The 20,973-nt window shown below is 34.7% G+C and overlaps 1 protein-coding gene across 1 annotated transcript in view; it reads right to left on the bottom strand.

Moving 5' to 3' along the window:
* Nucleotides 1-15,703: 15,703 nt before the first annotated feature.
* Nucleotides 15,704-20,973, bottom strand: part of LOC106078290 (uncharacterized) — a 28,478-nt gene continuing 23,208 nt past the window's right edge. Inside the window, exons 8-9 of the mRNA XM_056010257.1 lie at nt 20,583-20,665; nt 15,704-19,162 (exon numbers count right to left, since the gene is read on the bottom strand). Coding sequence (XP_055866232.1) covers nt 18,938-19,162; nt 20,583-20,665 — 308 coding nt within the window. The 3' untranslated portion in view covers nt 15,704-18,937. The remainder of the gene's footprint in view (nt 19,163-20,582; nt 20,666-20,973) is intronic.

The following is a 20,973-nucleotide window of genomic DNA, read 5'->3' as shown; positions in this document are numbered from 1 at the left end:
TACTAAAACTAATCTACTATTTTTTTATTAAATTTAAATTTAAATTTACGGCAAATGAATCTTTGAAACATTATTACTTTTGACCATCGGATGGCTGCCTGGTCGTGCGGTTTGCGCGCTGGACTGTCGTTCAGATTTATGGATGGCCCAGGGTTCAAACCCTGCCCGCTCCCATCCCCCGTCGTCCTGCGGGAGGTTTGGACTAGGAAGTAATTATCTTCAACTCTGAAGGAACATCCGAAACGTGTAAAACATTTTACATCAAAATTAAATCACCTATTGAATATTATTTGCGAATATGCAGATCCGACAGGGATCCGACTTCGACGGGGGCCGCCTCTGAGTTTGTGTAACACAAACTCTCTTTGTAATCTTGTTTGCTTTGATTTTGTTTATTTTAGGTGAAATTTTAATACTAAACCATCACTTGCCCAACACAGCCAATGGGGTTTTGAGTTTAAAAGCCCCTACCAGGAGGTTTTGCAGTTAAATCCCCCTCTTGTATAATGCAAAACAAAAAAAATGCAAACGACAATCCCCAAATTCCAAGAGCATAGCTAAGGAAGATTTTGATTTTAAAACCCCCTCCGAAATTTACGATAAACCCCCTCTTCAATATAAAAAAGGAAATTACACACTCAAAACTCTATGAGCGTAGCATAAGTTTTTTTTTAGTTTAACCCCCCCCCCCTTCAGCGGTGTTAAAGCTAAAAAATACCTTTTTTGAGTTTAAACTCCCCTCCAGTGGGGTTTGAAGCTAAAAAATACGTCTTCAATATAAAAAAGCAAATTACACACTCAAAATGCTATGAGCCTTGCCAAATGAGGTTTTGAGTTTAAACCCCCTTCTGCGGGGTTTGATGCTAAAAACACCTCCTCAAAATAAAAAAAAAGCAATTAACACACTAAAATTCTTTGAGCGTAGCAAAGCATATGGGGGGGGGGGGGAGGGAGGATTGAGTTTACCCCCCCCCTCCTCCAGATGGCTTTATTTTTAAAGTTTAAAACCCCTGCAGATTATTTTAAGTTTTAAAACCTCTCTCTTCAATATTATTCTAAAGCAAACTACAGTCACCAATTCTATGAACGTAGCTAAATGGGCTTTTGAATTAAAAAACAAACAACTCCAGAAACTTTGTCAGCTTAAAACCCCCAGATGATTTTGACTATAAAATTTCCTTTTCGATATAAAATCTAAAGTTATCTAATTCCAAGAGCTTAGTCAAAAGAGGTTACACAATTCTACCAGTGGCTGAGCTCCATTAATAAAGTGCAGTGAATAGTCATGGCTAAGGCAGATTTTAGGAGTCAGTTATAGAGATCGGGTCTCAATCAAGGAAATCCTATGCCGAACTTGGAGTCGACCCCTTAGTAAGGTTGTGACAGAGCGTCGCATGAGGTTTACGGGACATGTTCTTCGACAAAATGAATTACGCATAGTAAGAGTTGCGATTACATCCTAGTACAACTTGGCGCCACACTTTCATGGAGGTCCTCAGAGCAGGTGGGAAGAGGCTTCAGACATTGCCACTGACAAATTTTTGTGGAGGCAGTTTGCCGCGGGAGGGTCTAAGTCAGTAAAAATAGCACATAAGGTTTTTGAAATAACACTTTTTATCAGCAGGATAATGCACTCTAGATACCTCAGAATATGTATTTTGCTGACTTTCAATACCGGACTTTTGACTACCATATCGGCCAACATATTAGAGGGGTGGGGGGCGAAATAATCTAAAAATAGTTTGAAATATAAATAATTAGTATATATTATTAACATAAGGGGGGTGACGGCCGATTGGGGGGGGGGGGGGCGATCGATCCAGTAACTAGGTCTGAACTTAACAGACATTTGTAGCTCTGCCTACATCAGTGAGAGCTTCTTGAACGATGGGAAAATAATTCCTGCGGAACCTGATGAGTGGTGGATGAACATTTGCTTATGGAACATTACATGAGTGCTTTATGGTCATACCTCACAAATGAGGCTGAGAATGACTATGTGTTTGAAACCATGGCTACTTGTGGGCTTACAAAAGTGTAACGAGACGTCCATGGAAAAGGTCCGCTGACTTGGCGTATTACAGCAACGGCCCTGGGAACAACAGTGATCGCCACAACCTCCATTTGTGTTAAGTGGCTGGCAACCCTGACCTCCATTATCTCCCCCTGTGTCAGCTGGCTGGCATCAGAGACAATCGTCCTGAGGTCGAAGAGGCGACCACGATATCGTCTCAAGAACAGACTGGAAAACTGGAGGAAGAGAAAGCGTCGGCCGCAAAAAAAAAAAACTGTTCAGATGGCATCGTGTGCAAAAGGCTACCTGCCGTCAGTGGCTCCTACCGATCGGCCTCCACCGGAACTGTCAAACCTCCACTGCACTGTTTCTTTTCGGGACGAAAAGCTCTAAGAAGGGGGCAATAATATAGCCCTTCCATGCGCACCGTCATTCAAGCTAGTGCTAGAAGGTGCACACTGTTATAGACTGGACTGAAAAGGATGTCAACATTAGGAGGAAGAGAACAAATTTTACCCAAGTGTAGAGCCGATATGAAGAGACTGTGCTAAAGGCAGATGCTGTTTTGTGTAGGCCTATTTGTGATGTCCCATGAATAAACATAGCTGCCTCGTTGAGTTGCCTCCCATAAGTTATTACAATATATACATATATATATATATATATATATATATATATATATATATATATATATATATATATATATATATATATATTAAAGAACACATTCAGTGGTCTTGATTTGCATCATGCATCTCTCTTACAGCTTTGATTCTGTTCTACATTGATCTGTAGTACAATCAGTAGTTATTTTGCGGAATCTTTATGTTTAGAGTATCTCCTGTGTATAGATGAAAGAAAATCTCCGTCCCATGAAACATCTGTTGTAACAGTTGGTTGGAGTCTAAATAGCGCTACTTGAAAACCTCTGAAATAGGAGAAGAGAATCAATCTGATTTAGACACACATACATAGTGTTAGGCTAAGATGACACAGTTGATTTCTCAAGAGCGATACGAACACATCTAATGGATTAGCCTTTGTGAGACAAACAGCGAAGAAAATTACGAAACGTCACAGGTTGAGAAAAAAAAAGTAAAATGGTATGTAATAAAAAAAAACAAAAACAAGAAAAAGATTAAAAAAATACTTAAAAAAACCAAAATAAATCATATGAAACATATTGAACGATTGTTTGTACTCTTCAATATTAATAAATGTTAGAATTAAAAACATTTTATAACTCCACCCCTTTCTCTCCGAGAATGAATCCTGGTTAAGCGAATGTATAGATCTAGTACACCAATGATAAGCATTTCGATCTAGACTTAGAAGACAATGTGCAAAATTTTACTGAATGCGATAGTCCTTTCAAAACCGATGTAGGATGTAGACCTAGATTTAGTCTCTAGCCAAATTTACATTTATTTATTTTTACTTTGAAAAAAATATAATGGTCAAACTAGAGTTTTCCCCATTTACCGACGAGGTAGTTTTTCTTTTCTCAGCGATACACATCAACTGTTAAATTTCTAGGAAAATCGTTAGAGCCATTTTTGAGATCAGCTTTCCGCCTACTCTCCATGAAGAAGTGACTTGAATATAGAGGTATTGTACAAATCTTAGGAATAGTTTTTTTGGTTCTTACACTACTATCATTTACAGCTTTGTTTATATAGAGTGAAGTTCAGACCCAAGTGGGCGCTACAGAGTGGGCTATTCAGTGTGCATTTCAGAATGGGTTTTCATAAACTACTAGATGTATCAAAAATGCCTTTAAATTCTTTTTTTTTGTGTGTGAATTAAATTCAAGAAGAGGGCTAAAACGAATCTTTGATTAAATTTGTTGAGTTCTTTTCATTTCTCTTCCATACATGATCAAAGCTTGCTCGTAGAAGTATTTTGAGTTTCAGGTAGAGTTCAGAGAACTGACACAAACGTTCAGTAAAGGTTGCAAAATACTTTTCAATGAAAGACTCTCTTTAGCCAGCACAGGCTGGGCAAGGAAAACAATTGAAAACAGTAACTTATATAAGCGCTAGCTACAAAAGCAGTCCAAGTCTGAAGCCGATACTTCAGCTGATGTCTCAGCTACATGCGGAGGTACAGAAACAAGGAGCTAAGACAAAACTATTTGTCATGGACAACAATGGACGAAATTGATTGAAAAACTACAAAAGACACAAAAATAGATGTACATTTCTTGATTCCATACGGTTGAACCAATTCATACAAGTTTTCCTTCTTCAATAGTACAATTAGAGAATGAAATGGGTTGCCTGAATTAGCCAGGAAGAACAACGAGTCATCAGATTTTAAGTCATTAATTTATGTGCATGACTAGATTGATACATGAAATGCGTGGGACGTAATTATCTTCTTTTTTGAAGTAACGTCTGTAACATATAAGATTGATGTCTAAATTCACGTTCTCTGTACTACATGGACTATCCAGAAATGTCTCATCTTCTAGTCTTCTAGTCTTCTTCTAGTCTTCTTCTAGTCTTCTTCTAGTCTTCTTCTAGTCTTCTTCTAGTCTTCTAGTCTTCTTCTAGTCTTTTTCTAGTCTTCTTCTAGTCTTCTTCTAGTCTTCTTCTAGTCTTCTTCTAGTCTTCTTCTAGTCTTCTTCTAGTCTTCTAGTCTTCTTCTAGTCTTCTTCTAGTCTTCTAGTCTTCTTCTAGTCTTCTTCTAGTCTTCTAGTCTTCTTCTAGTCTTCTTCTAGTCTTTTTCTAGTCTTCTTCTAGTCTTCTTCTAGTCTTCTTCTAGTCTTCTAGTCTTCTTCTAGTCTTCTTCTAGTCTTTTTCTAGTCTTCTTCTAGTCTTCTAGTCTTCTTCTAGTCTTCTTCTAGTCTTCTAGTCTTCTTCTAGTCTTCTTCTAGTCTTCTAGTCTTCTTCTAGTCTTCTAGTCTTCTTCTAGTCTTCTTCTAGTCTTCTAGTCTTCTTCTAGTCTTCTTCTAGTCTTCTAGTCTTCTTCTAGTCTTCTTCTAGTCTTCTAGTCTTCTTCTAGTCTTCTTCTAGTCTTCTAGTCTTCTTCTAGTCTTCTTCTGGTCTTCTTCTAGTCTTCTAGTCTTCTTCTAGTCTTCTTCTAGTCTTCTTCTAGTCTTCTAGTCTTCTTCTAGTCTTCTTCTAGTCTTCTTCTAGTCTTCTTCTAGTCTTCTTCTAGTCTTCTAGTCTTCTTCTAGTCTTTTTCTAGTCTTCTTCTAGTCTTCTTCTAGTCTTCTTCTAGTCTTTTAGTCTTCTTCTAGTCTTCTAGTCTTCTTCTAGTCTTCTTCTAGTCTTCTTCTAGTCATCTTCTAGTCTTCTAGTCTTCTTCTAGTCTTCTAGTCTTTTTCTAGTCTTCTAGTCTTTTTCTAGTCTTCTAGTCTTCTTCTAGTCTTCTTCTAGTCTTCTTCTAGTCTTCTAGTCTTCTTCTAGTCTTCTTCTAGTATTCTAGTCTTCTTCTAGTCTTCTTCTAGTCTTCTTCTAGTCTTCTAGTCTTCTTCTAGTCTTCTTCTAGTCTTTTTCTAGTCTTCTTCTAGTCTTCTTCTAGTCTTCTTCTAGTCTTCTAGTCTTCTTCTAGTCTTCTTCTAGTCTTTTTCTAGTCTTCTTCTAGTCTTCTAGTCTTCTTCTAGTCTTCTTCTAGTCTTCTAGTCTTCTTCTAGTCTTCTTCTAGTCTTCTAGTCTTCTTCTAGTCTTCTAGTCTTCTTCTAGTCTTCTTCTAGTCTTCTTCTAGTCTTCTAGTCTTCTTCTAGTCTTCTAGTCTTCTTCTAGTCTTCTTCTAGTCTTCTAGTCTTCTTCTAGTCTTCTTCTAGTCTTCTTCTAGTCTTCTTCTAGTCTTCTAGTCTTCTTCTAGTCTTCTTCTAGTCTTCTAGTCTTCTTCTAGTCTTCTAGTCTTCTTCTAGTCTTCTTCTAGTCTTCTTCTAGTCTTCTAGTCTTCTTCTAGTCTTCTTCTAGTCTTCTAGTCTTCTTCTAGTCTTCTAGTCTTCTTCTAGTCTTCTTCTAGTCTTCTTCTAGTCTTCTAGTCTTCTTCTAGTCTTCTAGTCTTCTTCTAGTCTTCTTCTAAACTTCTAGTCTTTTTCTAGTCTTCTAGTCTTCTTCTAGTCTTCTTCTAGTCTTCTTCTAGTCTTCTTCTAGTCTTCTTCTAGTCTTCTTCTAGTATTCTAGTCTTCTTCTAGTCTTCTTCTAGTCTTCTTCTAGTCTTCTAGTCTTCTTCTAGTCTTCTTCTAGTCTTTTTCTAGTCTTCTTCTAGTCTTCTTCTAGTCTTCTTCTAGTCTTCTTCTAGTCTTCTAGTCTTCTTCTAGTCTTCTTCTAGTCTTCTTCTAGTCTTCTTCTAGTCTTCTATTCTTCTTCTAGTCTTCTAGTCTTCTTCTAGTCTTCTTCTAGTCTTCTATTCTTCTTCTAATCTTCTTCTAGTCTTCTAGTCTTCTAGTCTTCTTCTAGTCTTCTAGTCTTCTTCTAGTCTTCTAGTCTTCTTCTAGTCTTCTTCTAGTCTTCTAGTCTTCTTCTAGTCTTCTTCTAGTCTTCTTTTAGTCTTCTTCTAGTCTTCTAGTCTTCTTCTAGTCTTCTAGTCTTCTTCTAGTCTTCTTCTAGTCTTCTAGTCTTCTTCTAGTCTTCCTCTCTTCTTTGCGTCTTTCTTATTTTGAGACCTGACCTTCTAGGAAGGTTCACATAGAGATCTTGAGAAATAGCTTACATCATAAGTTTACGCTTTTCGCAATGGTCAGGAGGTCATCTTGAGGCCCATCCGTTCTTCGATCCTGCTTTTTACTGCCAATCTTAAGGACATATCCAAATAGTTTCATGCTTTGCATGTCTGTAAGCTCTATGTTTAGTAAACATTTCAGGACAAACACTAATGACTGACCAAAAAAAAAGAGGTTAATTCAGGTTTTGAAGATTTTGGGAGACACACCTGCCAAAAAAGTTTCTTACATAAAAAAGTCAATTTTTATAATATATGTATTTGTAAAAGTTTTGTTTAAATAAAAAAATAAATGTATTTATATTCATTTTTTTTGCAAGATTCATTCTAGAGTGTGTTAAACTTCATTCTAGAGTGTGTTAAACTTATTTCTAGAGTGTGTTAAACTTTATCCTAGAGTGTGTTAAGCTTCATTCTAGAGTGTGTTAAACTTCATTCTAGAGTGTGTTAAACTTCATTCTAGAGTGTGTTAAACTTCATTCTAGAGTGTGTTAAACCTCATTCTAGAGTGTGTTAAACTTCATTCTAGAGTGTGTTAAACTTCATTCTAGAGTGTGTTAAACTTCATTTTAGAGTGTGTTAAACTTTAATCTAGAGTGTGTTAAACTTCAATCTAGAGTGTGTTAAACTTCATTCTAGAGTGTGTTAAACTTCATTCTAGAGTGTGTTAAGCTTCATTCTAGAGTGTGTTTAACATACTTCTAAAGTGTGTTAAACTTCAATCTAAAGTGTGTTAAACTTCAATCTAAAATGTGTTAAACTTCATTCTAAAGTGTGTTACACTTAAATCTAAAGTGGGTTAAACTTCATTCTAGAGTGTGTTAAACTTCATTTTAAAGTGTGTTAAACTCCATTCTAGAGTGTGTTAAACTTCAATCTAGATTGTGTTAAACTTCAATCTAGAGTGTGTTAAACTTCAATCTAGAGTGTGTTAAACTTCAATCTAGAGTGTGTTAAATTTTTATCTAGAGTGTGTTAAACTTCAATCTAGAGTGTGTTAAACTTCAATCTAGAGTGTGTTAAACTTTATTCTAGAGTGTGTTAAACTTCATTCTAGAGTGTGTTAAACTTCAATCTAGAGTGTGTTAAACTTCAATCTAGAGTGTGTTAAACTTCAATCTAGAGTGTGTTAAACTTCAATCTAGAGTGTGTTAAACTTCAATCTAGAGTGTGTTAAACTTCAATCTAGAGTGTGTTAAACTTCAATCTAGAGTGTGTTAAACTTCAATCTAGAGTGTGTTAAACTTCAATCTAGAGTACACACTCTAGATTGAAACTACGCAGTGATTTCCTTCAATATACGACTTCTTTCTTTCATTCAGTATTCTATTATTTCTTTCACTTCAAATACTACACCTTTGATATGATTTAAACCAGGGGTGTGCAACCTTTTTGTATCGAGGGCCGCATTTAAAAAAAATGGGAATGGCGGGCCGCATATGAATATACAACTTTAAGAGATACTCTAGCTAACTGTCTAAAATATCTTTTAATTCATATTTACACTGTATTATATTCACGTTTCTTTTTTTTCCACACTCCACGTTAAGGAATTACAATAAGAGTTATTAATTTTTGAAACCAATTTTACGATTTTTTTTCAAATTGCTGTTGTTTTTTTGCATTAAAATATCCTCACAAATATACATACAGTTGTACTTAATGTGCAGTATTTTACTTTTTACACTCGTGCATAATGTTCCGGAACTGTGGAACTAGCTTACTAGTTGTTACCTCTGTGACTGCTGTCAAATTACAGTCAGTCAAAATCGACCAGTAATTATACTTGTTTAGTTTCCACAAAAGAAAATGATTGTTTACTGAATGAGACAATATATGTTCCGGAAGTGAAATATCGGGACGAGAGAAACTTACCCTTTTAAGTGTGGAAATATAGCTTCTGACACCCATAAGACTCCTGTGGAAGTACTGACTGGAACTTCTCTTTGCTTGGAGATAGGTCCTCTGGAGCTGAATCAGCTTCTGCGCTAAATGGTGAGCTGATGATATTGAAAACTGGTTCTTGACGTCTTAAAATTTGCTTTTATAAATTGCACAATTAAGAAATCTAAATAAGTGTTATACTTTCAATCATTTCACTAGAAATAGTTTCACCTTTCAGCAAAGGAAAATGACAAAACCTGTTTTCTTTTTTGCTTACTTGTAGAAATGGGAAAGTCTTGTTTGAAAAGATTTAACATGCAATTACATTTCATATGCAAAAAACAACAACATCGCAATAGTAATCATGGAACACATGAAATCTGTCTTCCACTCTTCATTGTAAATATTGGTAACATAGTCACAGTCAATGTCCTTCAAGTAACATAACTATTCTTTCTTAAGATTTTATATTGTTCTTATATGCGTAACCCATGCTAAGAAAGCGGATACATTGGATTATTTTGTACCTAAATCGGAAATACCTGTGGTTAATACCCCTAGCTCCAATAAGGTTAATTACTGTTACTTTCATCGACAATATGTCGAAATTTTATGCAGCTTTGTGCAAACTTTCCTGTTTAGAGTTTATGGTTGGGATATTTTTGTTTATATAAAAACAAAAAATAAACTATTTTACTATATCAAAGATCGAGCTGCATTAGTTGTTACACTTGCCATCTTGTTTCAAGCCTACCCAACATTCAACACAGTTCTTCATAGCATTGAATAAATACTGATCAGAGATCGTGTTTTGAATTGAGTGTATTGATGATAATAAGAAAATCTTAGTTTACTTGAAACTTTTTATAATGAGACAGTTTATATAGATATTATTTTTAATATATTTGCTTTTTAATCTGTATATACTGTGGGCACACCTGATTTCTGGAGGTGTCGGCGGGCCGCATAAAACACTCCGGCGGGCCGCATCTGGCCCGCGGGCCGTAATTTGCCCACCCCTGATTTAAACCTTAGATCCAACATATTACACGCACCACATTCACACACTCCACAAATCTAAAGATATAATCGCATTGTTGCGTCTTTTTATCCCATTGTAAGTGAGAATCCAAGTTTAATCCTATCAAGTGGTTAAATCTTTTTAAACTGACGCGCTTGAAAGATTAAACAGATCAATAGTATAGATGGACTGCAACATTCTTGTATAAGTTCTAGTAAGTTCTACTTAAGCAACCCAAAAAAATATATTCTGTAGATACTTGAGTGAAAACATATGACTGATGTATTGGACTGACTTGGTACATTTCTCTTTGGTTAATCTTTGGGCTATGAAATAAAAGCCACGACTGAAATCTATGACTTCAAAGTCAACTAAATGGTCACAAGGCCACGCACATAAAGACAAATCTCTAGGGGCTGAAAGACGATTTCATTGATTCTTTGTTCTCAATAATCTCTTTATGTCTTAGCGTGTCAGATGTAAATATCTTTTCGTTACGCCTTATGCTTTTCAATTAAAAAAAAATAAAAACTATTTATGAGAGAGAGAAAAAGACACTAGTAAATATCTTTAATGTATATTAAATTCATAAGAAAGTGGTTGTTACCATGACAAGACTAATGTAATAAGAAAGTGGCTGTTTCCATTAGTCACTTATGTAACAAGAAAGTGGTTTGTTACTGTGAGGAAATAATAAATGTGTTCAGAAAGTGGGAGTTAGCATGTGAACAAAAAAATTGTCATGAGAAATAAACTGAAAGTGACAATATAAATGTCATTGTCACAAAAACATACCCATAAATGGATAATGTAGTGTGTAGGTATTATATATATATATATTTCAGTTAATTAAACATTTGTATTTAAAATTGTTTATATATTGTTCTTCATACAATTACAGCAATAAATAAAGTCACACGTAAAATCGTTGGCGGCCTTACGGGCTAGTCGTAATTACACACTTTATTCAAAGTTAAATCACGCAAGCAGTCCTAATGAACAGGATCTGTCACCTAACTTGAACAATTATGTATACGTATATATGTACTCACTAAACAACGTTTACAGCTGTTTTATAACACTAATCTTAGGAGTACTTTTAGAACATGAGAAAAGCTTCCCGGTCATTTCATCCCAGGTCACTTCGTCCCCGGTCATTTCATCCCCGGTCACTTCATACCCTGGTCATTTATATTCTGATCATTTCATCCCTTGTTCTTTTCATCATCTGATCATTTTATCTAACAAATAGTAATTATAAAATCGTGAAATAAGCAATATTTAATATGTTCATTTTTATTCATATGACAAAAAGTGTAACACATTAGATAAGAATAAATTAAATGACATTAAGAACCAAAAAAAAATTAACATGTATAAATATAGAGGTAATGTAAAAAAAAAAGTGTTTTTTTTGTGTTCATCTAATCTACACCAATAAGATAGGCTATTGATTGTAAATAGAGAAGACGATTCATCGATTCCTATTGCTGAACAATGTTTTTAATTCTCTTTGCCAATAACACAACTTGGAACTTCAATGTTTAAAAGCAATTAAAACTTATATAAGTGACATGATATCCTAAGGATGGGTGAAGTCAGTCTTTATTAGAACAAATAAAACCATTTTTCGAGGCAAAAAAAAAATGACGCCCTCCCCCCCCCCCACACACTTTTTAAAGAAAGAGGGTTTGAAACATAAAATAATGTGAAAGATGGACATCAGAAGCTCAAAAGATTTCCACTTTTTTCACTACACCTTGGCCTTTGATCATCAAGTCATGCGTAGGATAATGTTGTAATATTACACCTCCCACATTCACTAGAAGCGCTATAGCTAAGTACACACTCTGATTTACAGTATATTATAAGATTTCTTATCAAGCATGTGAAGTGGAAGGGGAAACACTATAAACGTATTAATAACATGTCAAAAAATATATAAAAGCATTCAAAATAATCATATTTATATATTAGATGAAATGACGGCTTAAAGTCAACGCCTTAACAGCACAATTAAACTATGAAAAAGAAAAAAAATATTTGATCAGGGATGAAGTGACTGGGGATGAAGTGATCTAGGATGAAATAATCTGGGATGAAGTGATCGGGGATGAAATGGCAGGGGATGAAGTGACTGGGGATGAAATGACTGGTCACTGAAAAAAAAGCTCAATTGTTATTACAAAGATTATATCAAATTACTCTCTCTCTGTCTCTCTGTTTGGTAAAAAGTTTAAACACGTTATTTCTCCCACACCCAATTTGGAAATTTGAAATTTTGCAGAATTATTTCTAGTACTTAACAAAACAAGAATCGATAAATTTTTTTTTAACCATTTAGTTAATTAACTATTGACATTTAATTATTTTCTTTGGTATTGAACAAGGAAAAGATACTGTACTTGACAGATGTGGTGGTATATACTAAGCGTAGAGGAAACGTTTGAAACTAACAATTGATAGCTCTAGAACCTTTAGGTTTCATTAGCACTTCCCTGGCACAATGGTTAGTCTATTGACTTTAGGAGGTCTTGAGCCCACTTTAAATTCAAGTCATACCTTTTGAAAATATAAAATGAACTAAAAAGCGATTACAGTAACGTAAACACTAACACCCCGTTACCCACTGGTTTAGTCAAGTGATTGGACCATAGCGCATTGAGCAAGCTAAATAACATAAACACTAACACCCCGTTACTCACTGGTTTAGTGATTGGACCATAGCACATTGAGCAAGCTAAAACACATAAACACTAACACCCCGTTACTCACTGGTTTAGTGATTGGACCATAGCGCATTGAGCAAGCTAAAACACATAAACACTAACACCCCGTTACTCACTGGTTTAGTGATTGGACCATAGCACATTGAGCAAGCTAAAACACATAAACACTAACACCCCGTTACTCACTGGTTTAGTCAAGTGATTGGACCATAGCGCATTGAGCAAGCTAAAACACATAAACACTAACACCCCGTTACTCACTGGTTTAGTGATTGGACCATAGCGCATTGAGCAAGCTAAAACACATAAACACTAACACCACGTTACTCACTGGTTTAGTGATTGGACCATAGCACATTGAGCAAGCTAAAACACATAAACACTAACACCCCGTTACTCACTGGTTTAGTGATTGGACCATAGCACATTGAGCAAGCTAAAACACATAAACACTAACACCCCGTTACTCACTGGTTTAGTCAAGTGATTGGACCATAGCGCATTGAGCAAGCTAAAACACATAAACACTAACACCCCGTTATTCACTGGTTTAGTGATTGGACCATAGCACATTGAGCAAGCTAAAACACATAAACACTAACACCCCGTTATTCACTGGTTTAGTGATTGGACCATAGCACATTGAGCAAGCTAAAACACATAAACACTAACACCCCGTTACTCACTGGTTTAGTCAAGTGATTGGACCATAGCGCATTGAGCAAGCTAAAACACATAAACACTAACACCCCGTTACTCACTGGTTTAGTGATTGGACCATAGCACATTGAGCAAGCTAAAACACATAAACACTAACACCCCGTTACTCACTGGTTTAGTGATTGGACCATAGCACATTGAGCAAGCTAAAACACATAAACACTAACACCCCGTTACTCACTGGTTTAGTGATTGGACCATAGCACATTGAGCAAGCTAAAACACATAAACACTAACACCCCGTTACTCACTGGTTTAGTGATTGGACCATAGCACATTGAGCAAGCTAAATAAACATGAAATCGTACTACACAAAAACAATTGGTTAACATATATTTAATCGTACAGTTTTATTACTATTAGTCTAGATTTATTACAAATTTAATTACACGATTCATCCTGTGGATGTAGTACAATTACACTAAACATAAACTTTGTTTTTAAATAAGTATTTTAATATCTTGTTATTGTTTCTAAAATTTACATACAAAAACACACACAAAAAAAAAACGGATAAGTCTACTTCCTTTTATGCTATATAATTCAGTACTTGTATATATTGCCAAGCCTAAGCCAAATTGGAACTTTAAAACAAAAAAAATTCAAATCTATTTCTAAGTTATAAATTTCAATTTCCATCAAAAGTTTGAATCTATAGTTCTTTTTTTTTAGCACACTCTGGTGATGTTGCATAGCTAATACCCATTGTGTAACTTTTAGTTAATACGAGTTGATTTTTGTTTAGCTCTGTAGGTCAATTCTTAGGAAAAGACTAGGTGATGACATCTACATTCATCTAAGAGTTTCTCCTTTCTACGCCAGTTTGCCTCCTCCAAATTAATCTTCTTCACAACTTGGATGTCATTATGAAGACGATCTACGCTAACAATAATACTAAGGTAGGCCTTGTGGATGAGTGCACTAGTTCAAATGACAACCCAGATCCTGTTGCGACATGCACATTTTGTAAAAATCATGTTCAGACAATGTCGTTGTCCGCTTTTATAAGTTTGCGCCTGCGTATGGCAAGGGCTTTTCTTTGGGCCTCACACTTGTGTGCTGCGACCTTCAGAAATCAATCAGAGAAATCAGGTCTGAGATCTATGTGCATGTACCCAGATACATTTGACAGTAACATTTCCCAGGTGGTTGTTGGCAGTAGAATTATAGATCAAATTGTTCAACGCATTTAAACGACGATGCAAAAAAATTCAGAAAGGGAGACTATTCTCTTGTATTAAAACGCAAACTGCTTGGGAAGAGTGTCAGTCCTTTTTGAATAAACTGCTTTTAAAAAATGCTTTATTTATTTATTCTGAAAATTAGAAGTAGTAACAGCCATTTCCAAGAGAATTAGGCCGACTTCATAGAAATAATCAATAGTACACAATATACAAAACTTAGACGTTAGTACAATAAATCACAATGTACACACACTTAAATGTACACATAACAATTTAGACTTTAGTACAATGCATCATAAAGTAAACACACTTGAATGTACACACATTAATCTAGAGTTTAGTACAATACTCCAAAAAGTACACACATTTAAATGTACACACAACAATTTAGACTTTAGTACAATACAACACAAAGTACACACACTTAAATGTACACATAACAATTTAGACTTTAGTACAATGCATCACAAAGTACACACATTTAAATGTACACACAACAATTTAGACTTTAGTACAATACAACACAAAATAACACACACTTAAATGTACACATAACAATTTAGACTTTAGTACAATACATCACAAAGTACACACACCTAAAGGTTTTTTAAAAGCTTTCGATCATGGTGGGACACTTCTCTTGTGGAAAGAAATAAGATTTCAAAGCAGGATGTAATTTAAATTGTATCTCCACTGAAGGCTTCAGAATTAACCGCTTGGTCTTTCCACAGCCCGAATTCTGCTCTACTCTAAATCAACGAATTTGCTTCCAAGAATTGATTTCACTTGAATGTGGTCTCGAAGCAATTGTGGACACTGTCCAAGAACTGGAAAATTGTAGGATAGACAGAAGTACCTTTAAGTTTACCGGCTGCGAATTGATCTATCTATATCTATATATGTCAAGATGTTAAAATATCTTTATTGAGGCTTACTAGATGAAAAAAGATTTTAAAATAAAAGCGTGCCATTGATCAACTTTCTTAATGAAAGCTGGACATTGGTCGACCCGACCGACATTTTATGAAAAGCGGCTGGTCAGCTTACCTAGGCCAAAGTAGTCATTCATGCTAATCAATGATTTAAACTCTGCAAAATCATTGGTTTTCCTGGCTGACTCGAGCAATCCATTTTATGCTCTAATAGAAGGAGTATTTGTACAGATTTGTCCTAGCACCTTTATCTTTGTGTCTTTCTGAGTATTTTTTTTTTTTTTTTTTGTATTTAAAGTTTATAGTTCAGTGTTTTATGTATAATTGCAACTTCACTTTTAAGTCTTCTATCCTGAAGCGTCACTTATTTTAATGATTTTACTTAAGTTGTTAATTTAATGAAGCATCATTACTAGTACACATGGTTAAATCAGGCACTAACTCAACTCTTTCAAACAAAACATTGATCTGACCTTTGAACTTCATCACTATTTGACAGTGAGACTAAACCACTACAATTGTATCAGAACACAACACAGTTTGATTGATAATGAAATTAATGCCTTAAAATTTATTGTTATTATTAAAATATTTATAAAACAAACAACAACTTTAATCCCCCCACCCCCCTCCAGAAATGACCTTGACACGAATCAACTCTATCAGCATTTTTTTTTGTTCAATTGTGCAAACTTTTTAAATTCTCATTTTTAAGCCCATGACAATATTACAAACATTATTTAAAAAGCAGTTAAAACGTATATAGTTTATTGTATTGCAAAATATCTTTAAAAGAACTTTTTAAAATCTATATTTATGTAGACGCCTCTCACAAGATAGTTTAAAAGATCCTTCTTTGAGGATGAACAGACTACACTTTAATTGATAAATGTTGGTAATAATGTATTGAATTTAATTTTGATTCATGACTACAATGGAAACAAAAGTTTGCTTTTTTTGGCTTTGATAAAAATCAGAAGACCCTAATTCGTGTCCTCTTTATAGCACCTCGCGTCTCAAAATTTAAGAAACTCTGCTCTTAGCAGTCATTGACAATCTACAGCTGTAAAATATCTAAGCATTTAATGACAATCTACAGCTGTAAAATATCTAAGCATTCAATGAAGATCTATAGCTGTAAAATATCTAAGCGGGCAATGACAATCTACAGCTGTAAACTTTCTAAGCAGTCAATGACAATCTACAGCTGTAAAATATCTAAGCAGTCATTGACAATGTACAGCTGTAAAATATCTATGCAGTCATTGACAATCTACAAATGTAAAATATCTTAGCAGTCAATGTCAATCTACAAATGTAAAATAACTATGCAGTCAATGTCAATCTACAGCTGTAAAATATCTAAGCAGTCATTGACAATGTACAGCTGTAAAATATCTAAGCAGTCATTGACAATGTACAGCTGTAAAATATCTAAGCAGTCATTGACAATGTACAGCTGTAAAATATCTAAGCAGTCATTGACAATGTACAGCTGTAAAATATCTATGCAGTCATTGACAATGTACAGCTGTAAAATATCTTAGCAGTCATTGACAATGTACAGCTGTAAAATATCTAAGCAGTCATTGACAATGTACAGCTGTAAAATATCTAAGCAGTCATTGACAATGTACAGCTGTAAAATATCTAAGCAGTCATTGACAATGTACAGCTGTAAAATATCTATGCAGTCATTGACAATGTACAGCTGTAAAATATCTAAGCAGTCATTGACAATGTACAGCTGTAAAATATCTATGCAGTCATTGACAATGTACAGCTGTAAAATATCTATGCAGTCATTGACAATGTACAGCTGTAAAATATCTTAGCAGTCAATGTCAATCTACAAATGTAAAATATCTAAGTAGTCAATGTCAATCTACAAATGTAAAATATCTATGCAGTCAATGTCAATCTACAAATGTAAAATATCTTAGCAGTCAATGTCAATCTACAAATGTAAAATATCTTAGCAGTCAATGACAATCTACAAATGTAAAATATCTATGCAGTCAATGACAATCTACAACTGTAAAATTTCTAAGCAGTCAATGTCAATCTATAGCTGTAAAATTTCTAAGCAGTCAATGACAATCTACAGCTGTAAAATTTCTAAGCAGTCAATGACAATCTACAGCTGTAAAATATCTAAGCAGTCATTGACAATGTACAGCTGTAAAATATCTAAGCAGCCAATGTCAATCTACAGCTGTAAAATATCTAAGCATTCAATGAAGATCTATAGCTGTAAAATATTTAAGCAGTCATCTGAAAATCATTTACACCTAAAAATGCAGTAAATCTACATTTCAACATTTAACTTTTAAAAACTTGAAAAAATTTTCTTTACACATTTACATGTATTGTAAACAATATTTACACTGAACATTTTCCATAACAAAACTTCCAAGATTCAGTACATAACAGAACGTGGTCACTTTCGTTGACTGTCTCTTATATTAGAGTTAAAGCAGTTATCTATTTTAAATTAGGGCTACATCCAAATAGTTTGAATACGTGTTAACAAATGTAATGAACTAGTTTAAAAGTCTAATTTAACTAATTAATTTCAATTTAATTCTATATGGAATGTATTAAATAGACTATTTTTTCGTATATAAAATATTAATGAGTGATATGAATAGTTGAATCATTATATTCAATGGGCGAATTGATGTTAGTGACAACTTGTTTCATAACATTTCATGCATGCATCCCATTATAATAGCCTGACAACATTAATTTCTATTAGAGTTCTATTTCTCTATACACTAGGTAATAATTTTAGAAGCTATTTAACTTTCCCTTTCAGACTTGCGATACATAGGGCTAGCTATTCTGTTTCTATGTGGGTGTCATGTGGCCAGCACAACGACCAACCGCCTTTACATTTCGCAATTAATGTCAGTTACACATTAAAGTTGGTTAAACTCAGGGGCATCCTAAAAAACGAATAGTTCAGAGGAGATTTGGCCTGGAACTGTCTGTTTCGGAACCTAAGTGCTTGACCACTAAGCTATCACGCCCCATGGAACTCTTCGCTTCATATTTTAACCATTTCAGTTATTTGAAGAATCCATGTCTCTATGCAACAGTTAAACCAATTTAAATCAGTGGCTGATAACTTTTTTTTTCAAGAATGAAGTATCCAAGTCTGCCTACCATTGAACCACACACACACTTGCTTCTATTTTAACATCGATTCAAATTTCATTAGCCTACACTTCATTAAATGAACCAAAGACTTTGTATATAGATTTTCCATCAACCAAATATTTCCCTAGATTTGAAAGAACTTTTCTTACAACTAGTTTGATGAGGATCAGTCAGTGGTCAAACACTGAACCTCGTACACATACATTCCAATAAAAAGATGAAATGAAATCATCCGTCTATTTGAGTGTTGGTTCCCCCATAAAGAGTGAAGTGGACACTACTTGAACATGTTCCTAAATTACAAATTTAAATTTCAGTACGACAGCCTATAATAATAATAAGGCTTGTCTTTGAGTCCGAAGATTAGTGAGGAATGCAGTATTTCCCTTGGCTGAGCAGCCCCAGCTGTGACCAACATATTTTGACAGTTTATATAGCTATAGTTTTTAAAATTATTGTTTAAAATAATTCCAAACAATCAAATCAAAAGAATGACTGAACCGACGAGGTACGCTCGTATGTCGTGGCTTCAACACGTTCAGGATTCACTAATGGATAAAGGGACATAACCAAATTAATAGAGCAGCAACTGTTAAAGGGACATAACCAAGTTAAGAAGGTACGAAGTTAATGTTGCTGTAGGTGTGCTCTTGTAAGTCTGGCTCTTCATTCACAGGATGTTCCTGGTCAGTGTTCATGCCATTGTAGTCCAAGTTGACTATCTCGACCGTCTCGCGGACCTCTTCAATGATGGTTCGCTCTGTTTTCTTGATGACCTGTGTGTTGCCCACTGTCATGAAGGTCAGACCTTCTGTTGTCATTGTTTGGCCATTTTCCTGTTTCCAATAGAGTAGAGCATAATCATAATTTTTTAATATCGAAAATATAGTAAATAATAAATTCAATTCATGTACATGTGTACCACATGGATCATAAGGAAATAATAGAATAAATTCATGTCAAAGTGTAGCACATGGATTCACTAACACATAGAGTAGTTATTTACCACATTCTGGTGAAATCAACGTTGGTATCGTTAGTTAGGAGAGAAAGAGTTAAGGAGAAATAATAAAAGCAATTCATGTACAAGTGAACAACATGGATCAAAGGGAAATAGGGTTAATAAAAAACAACAAGAAAAGGAACACACCATTGCATAATGACTTCATATAACGAACGTGTCTCACATGCCAACAGAAAACAAACTACATGCAAATATTGAATCAAAGATTCACAATCTTTGGACTACTTTGTAGATATTGAGTGGAAAGAGTAAAGGTCAAGGACAAGAAAACTTCATACAGTTACACACACGTTTATTGTGTTCCTTGTCATTCACTATATCAATTCTGAAATAATCATGGGGATCTTTGAGGAACAAAAGACAATGAATGAACTAAAATGTGAAATAAAGAATTGAATCAAAACATCAACCTGCTATGAAGGGCATACGAACTTTGAAATTTAAAATAAACTTACAGAAAGAGAGTAGAAGAGACCAATATTTTTACTGATTCAACTAGCTTGGGTAGAAAAACACTAGATTTAGATTGTTTTGAGAAAACTATACTTAAAGAGGGATCTTGACAAATTGTTCACAGAAAGTTTGTTCAACCATTCATTCACGACCATTGGTTCATCAGACAATTTGTTCATTGGACTACTGTATTGCCTATCAAATAGTTTACCCGAAAAATCGTTCATCATAAAACTGTCAAATGATTCTTAGACAACCGGTTGACAAGATAACTGGCTTTCCCACAATGGCTCACAGACACTTGTCTCACCAAAAAATGGTTCCCATGACCAACGGCTGACTCACTGAATCATTTCCAGTGAATCACTCGCCGGGAAGCTGAGTCAAGAGTTGACACTAATGAGTACAGAATGAAAGAACCTTATATCCTAATGCCTGCACAATGGTAACATTTCTTTCCCTTGTTCGAGATATCAAACAAAATAATTAATTACCAAAAGTTTGACTAGTCGGTTATTTTTTTAAATTGGTTCTTGTGTTGTAAGGTAAAAGAAATAATTGTGCCAAATTTCAGTTAGACCCCAGATTGGTTGTCGGAGAAATAACGTGTACAAACTTTTGACCAGACAGACAAACAGATATAAGCTTTTTAAATGAGTCAAAGTGTTTATGTCCTATTAATGTATGCTAAAATCTAGATCAACTTGTATTTAACTTGTTTTCTTATTAATGAGCTAAATTCGATCTCGGAGGTTTAAGATAACTAACAATAAACGTACAGTTAGTGTCGAGTGATGATTCATGGTGTCTGTCAGGTGAGGCATATACGTAGTGGAAGTACTTCCGGTGTCTGGAGTATAGCCTGTAAAACAAGACGGATCTGTGAGTCAGTTGTTGGAAGATATGTGACATCTATGTAAAATATAATATAAATAAATAAATTAGAAAGTATTATGTTTCAGTTTTATCATCATCATCAAACTCCATATCTTGCAAAAGCCCTAGACAAACACCCTGTGGTTTTGCGTAATGCATACATGTCAACATACAGGTCGAGTATTTTTGGTTTCCCAGACCTGTCGAGACGAAGATCAACAAGTTTGGGGCAGTCAGAAAAAATATGAGATACGATTTCCTCTTCTTCCCCGCAGCGGGGGCACCTTGAGTCAA

This window comes from Biomphalaria glabrata, chromosome 14 (genome assembly GCF_947242115.1).
Source record: "Biomphalaria glabrata chromosome 14, xgBioGlab47.1, whole genome shotgun sequence".
NCBI classification, from domain to species: Eukaryota; Metazoa; Mollusca; class Gastropoda; family Planorbidae; genus Biomphalaria; species Biomphalaria glabrata.
This window is presented reverse-complemented; position numbering and strand designations above follow the sequence as displayed.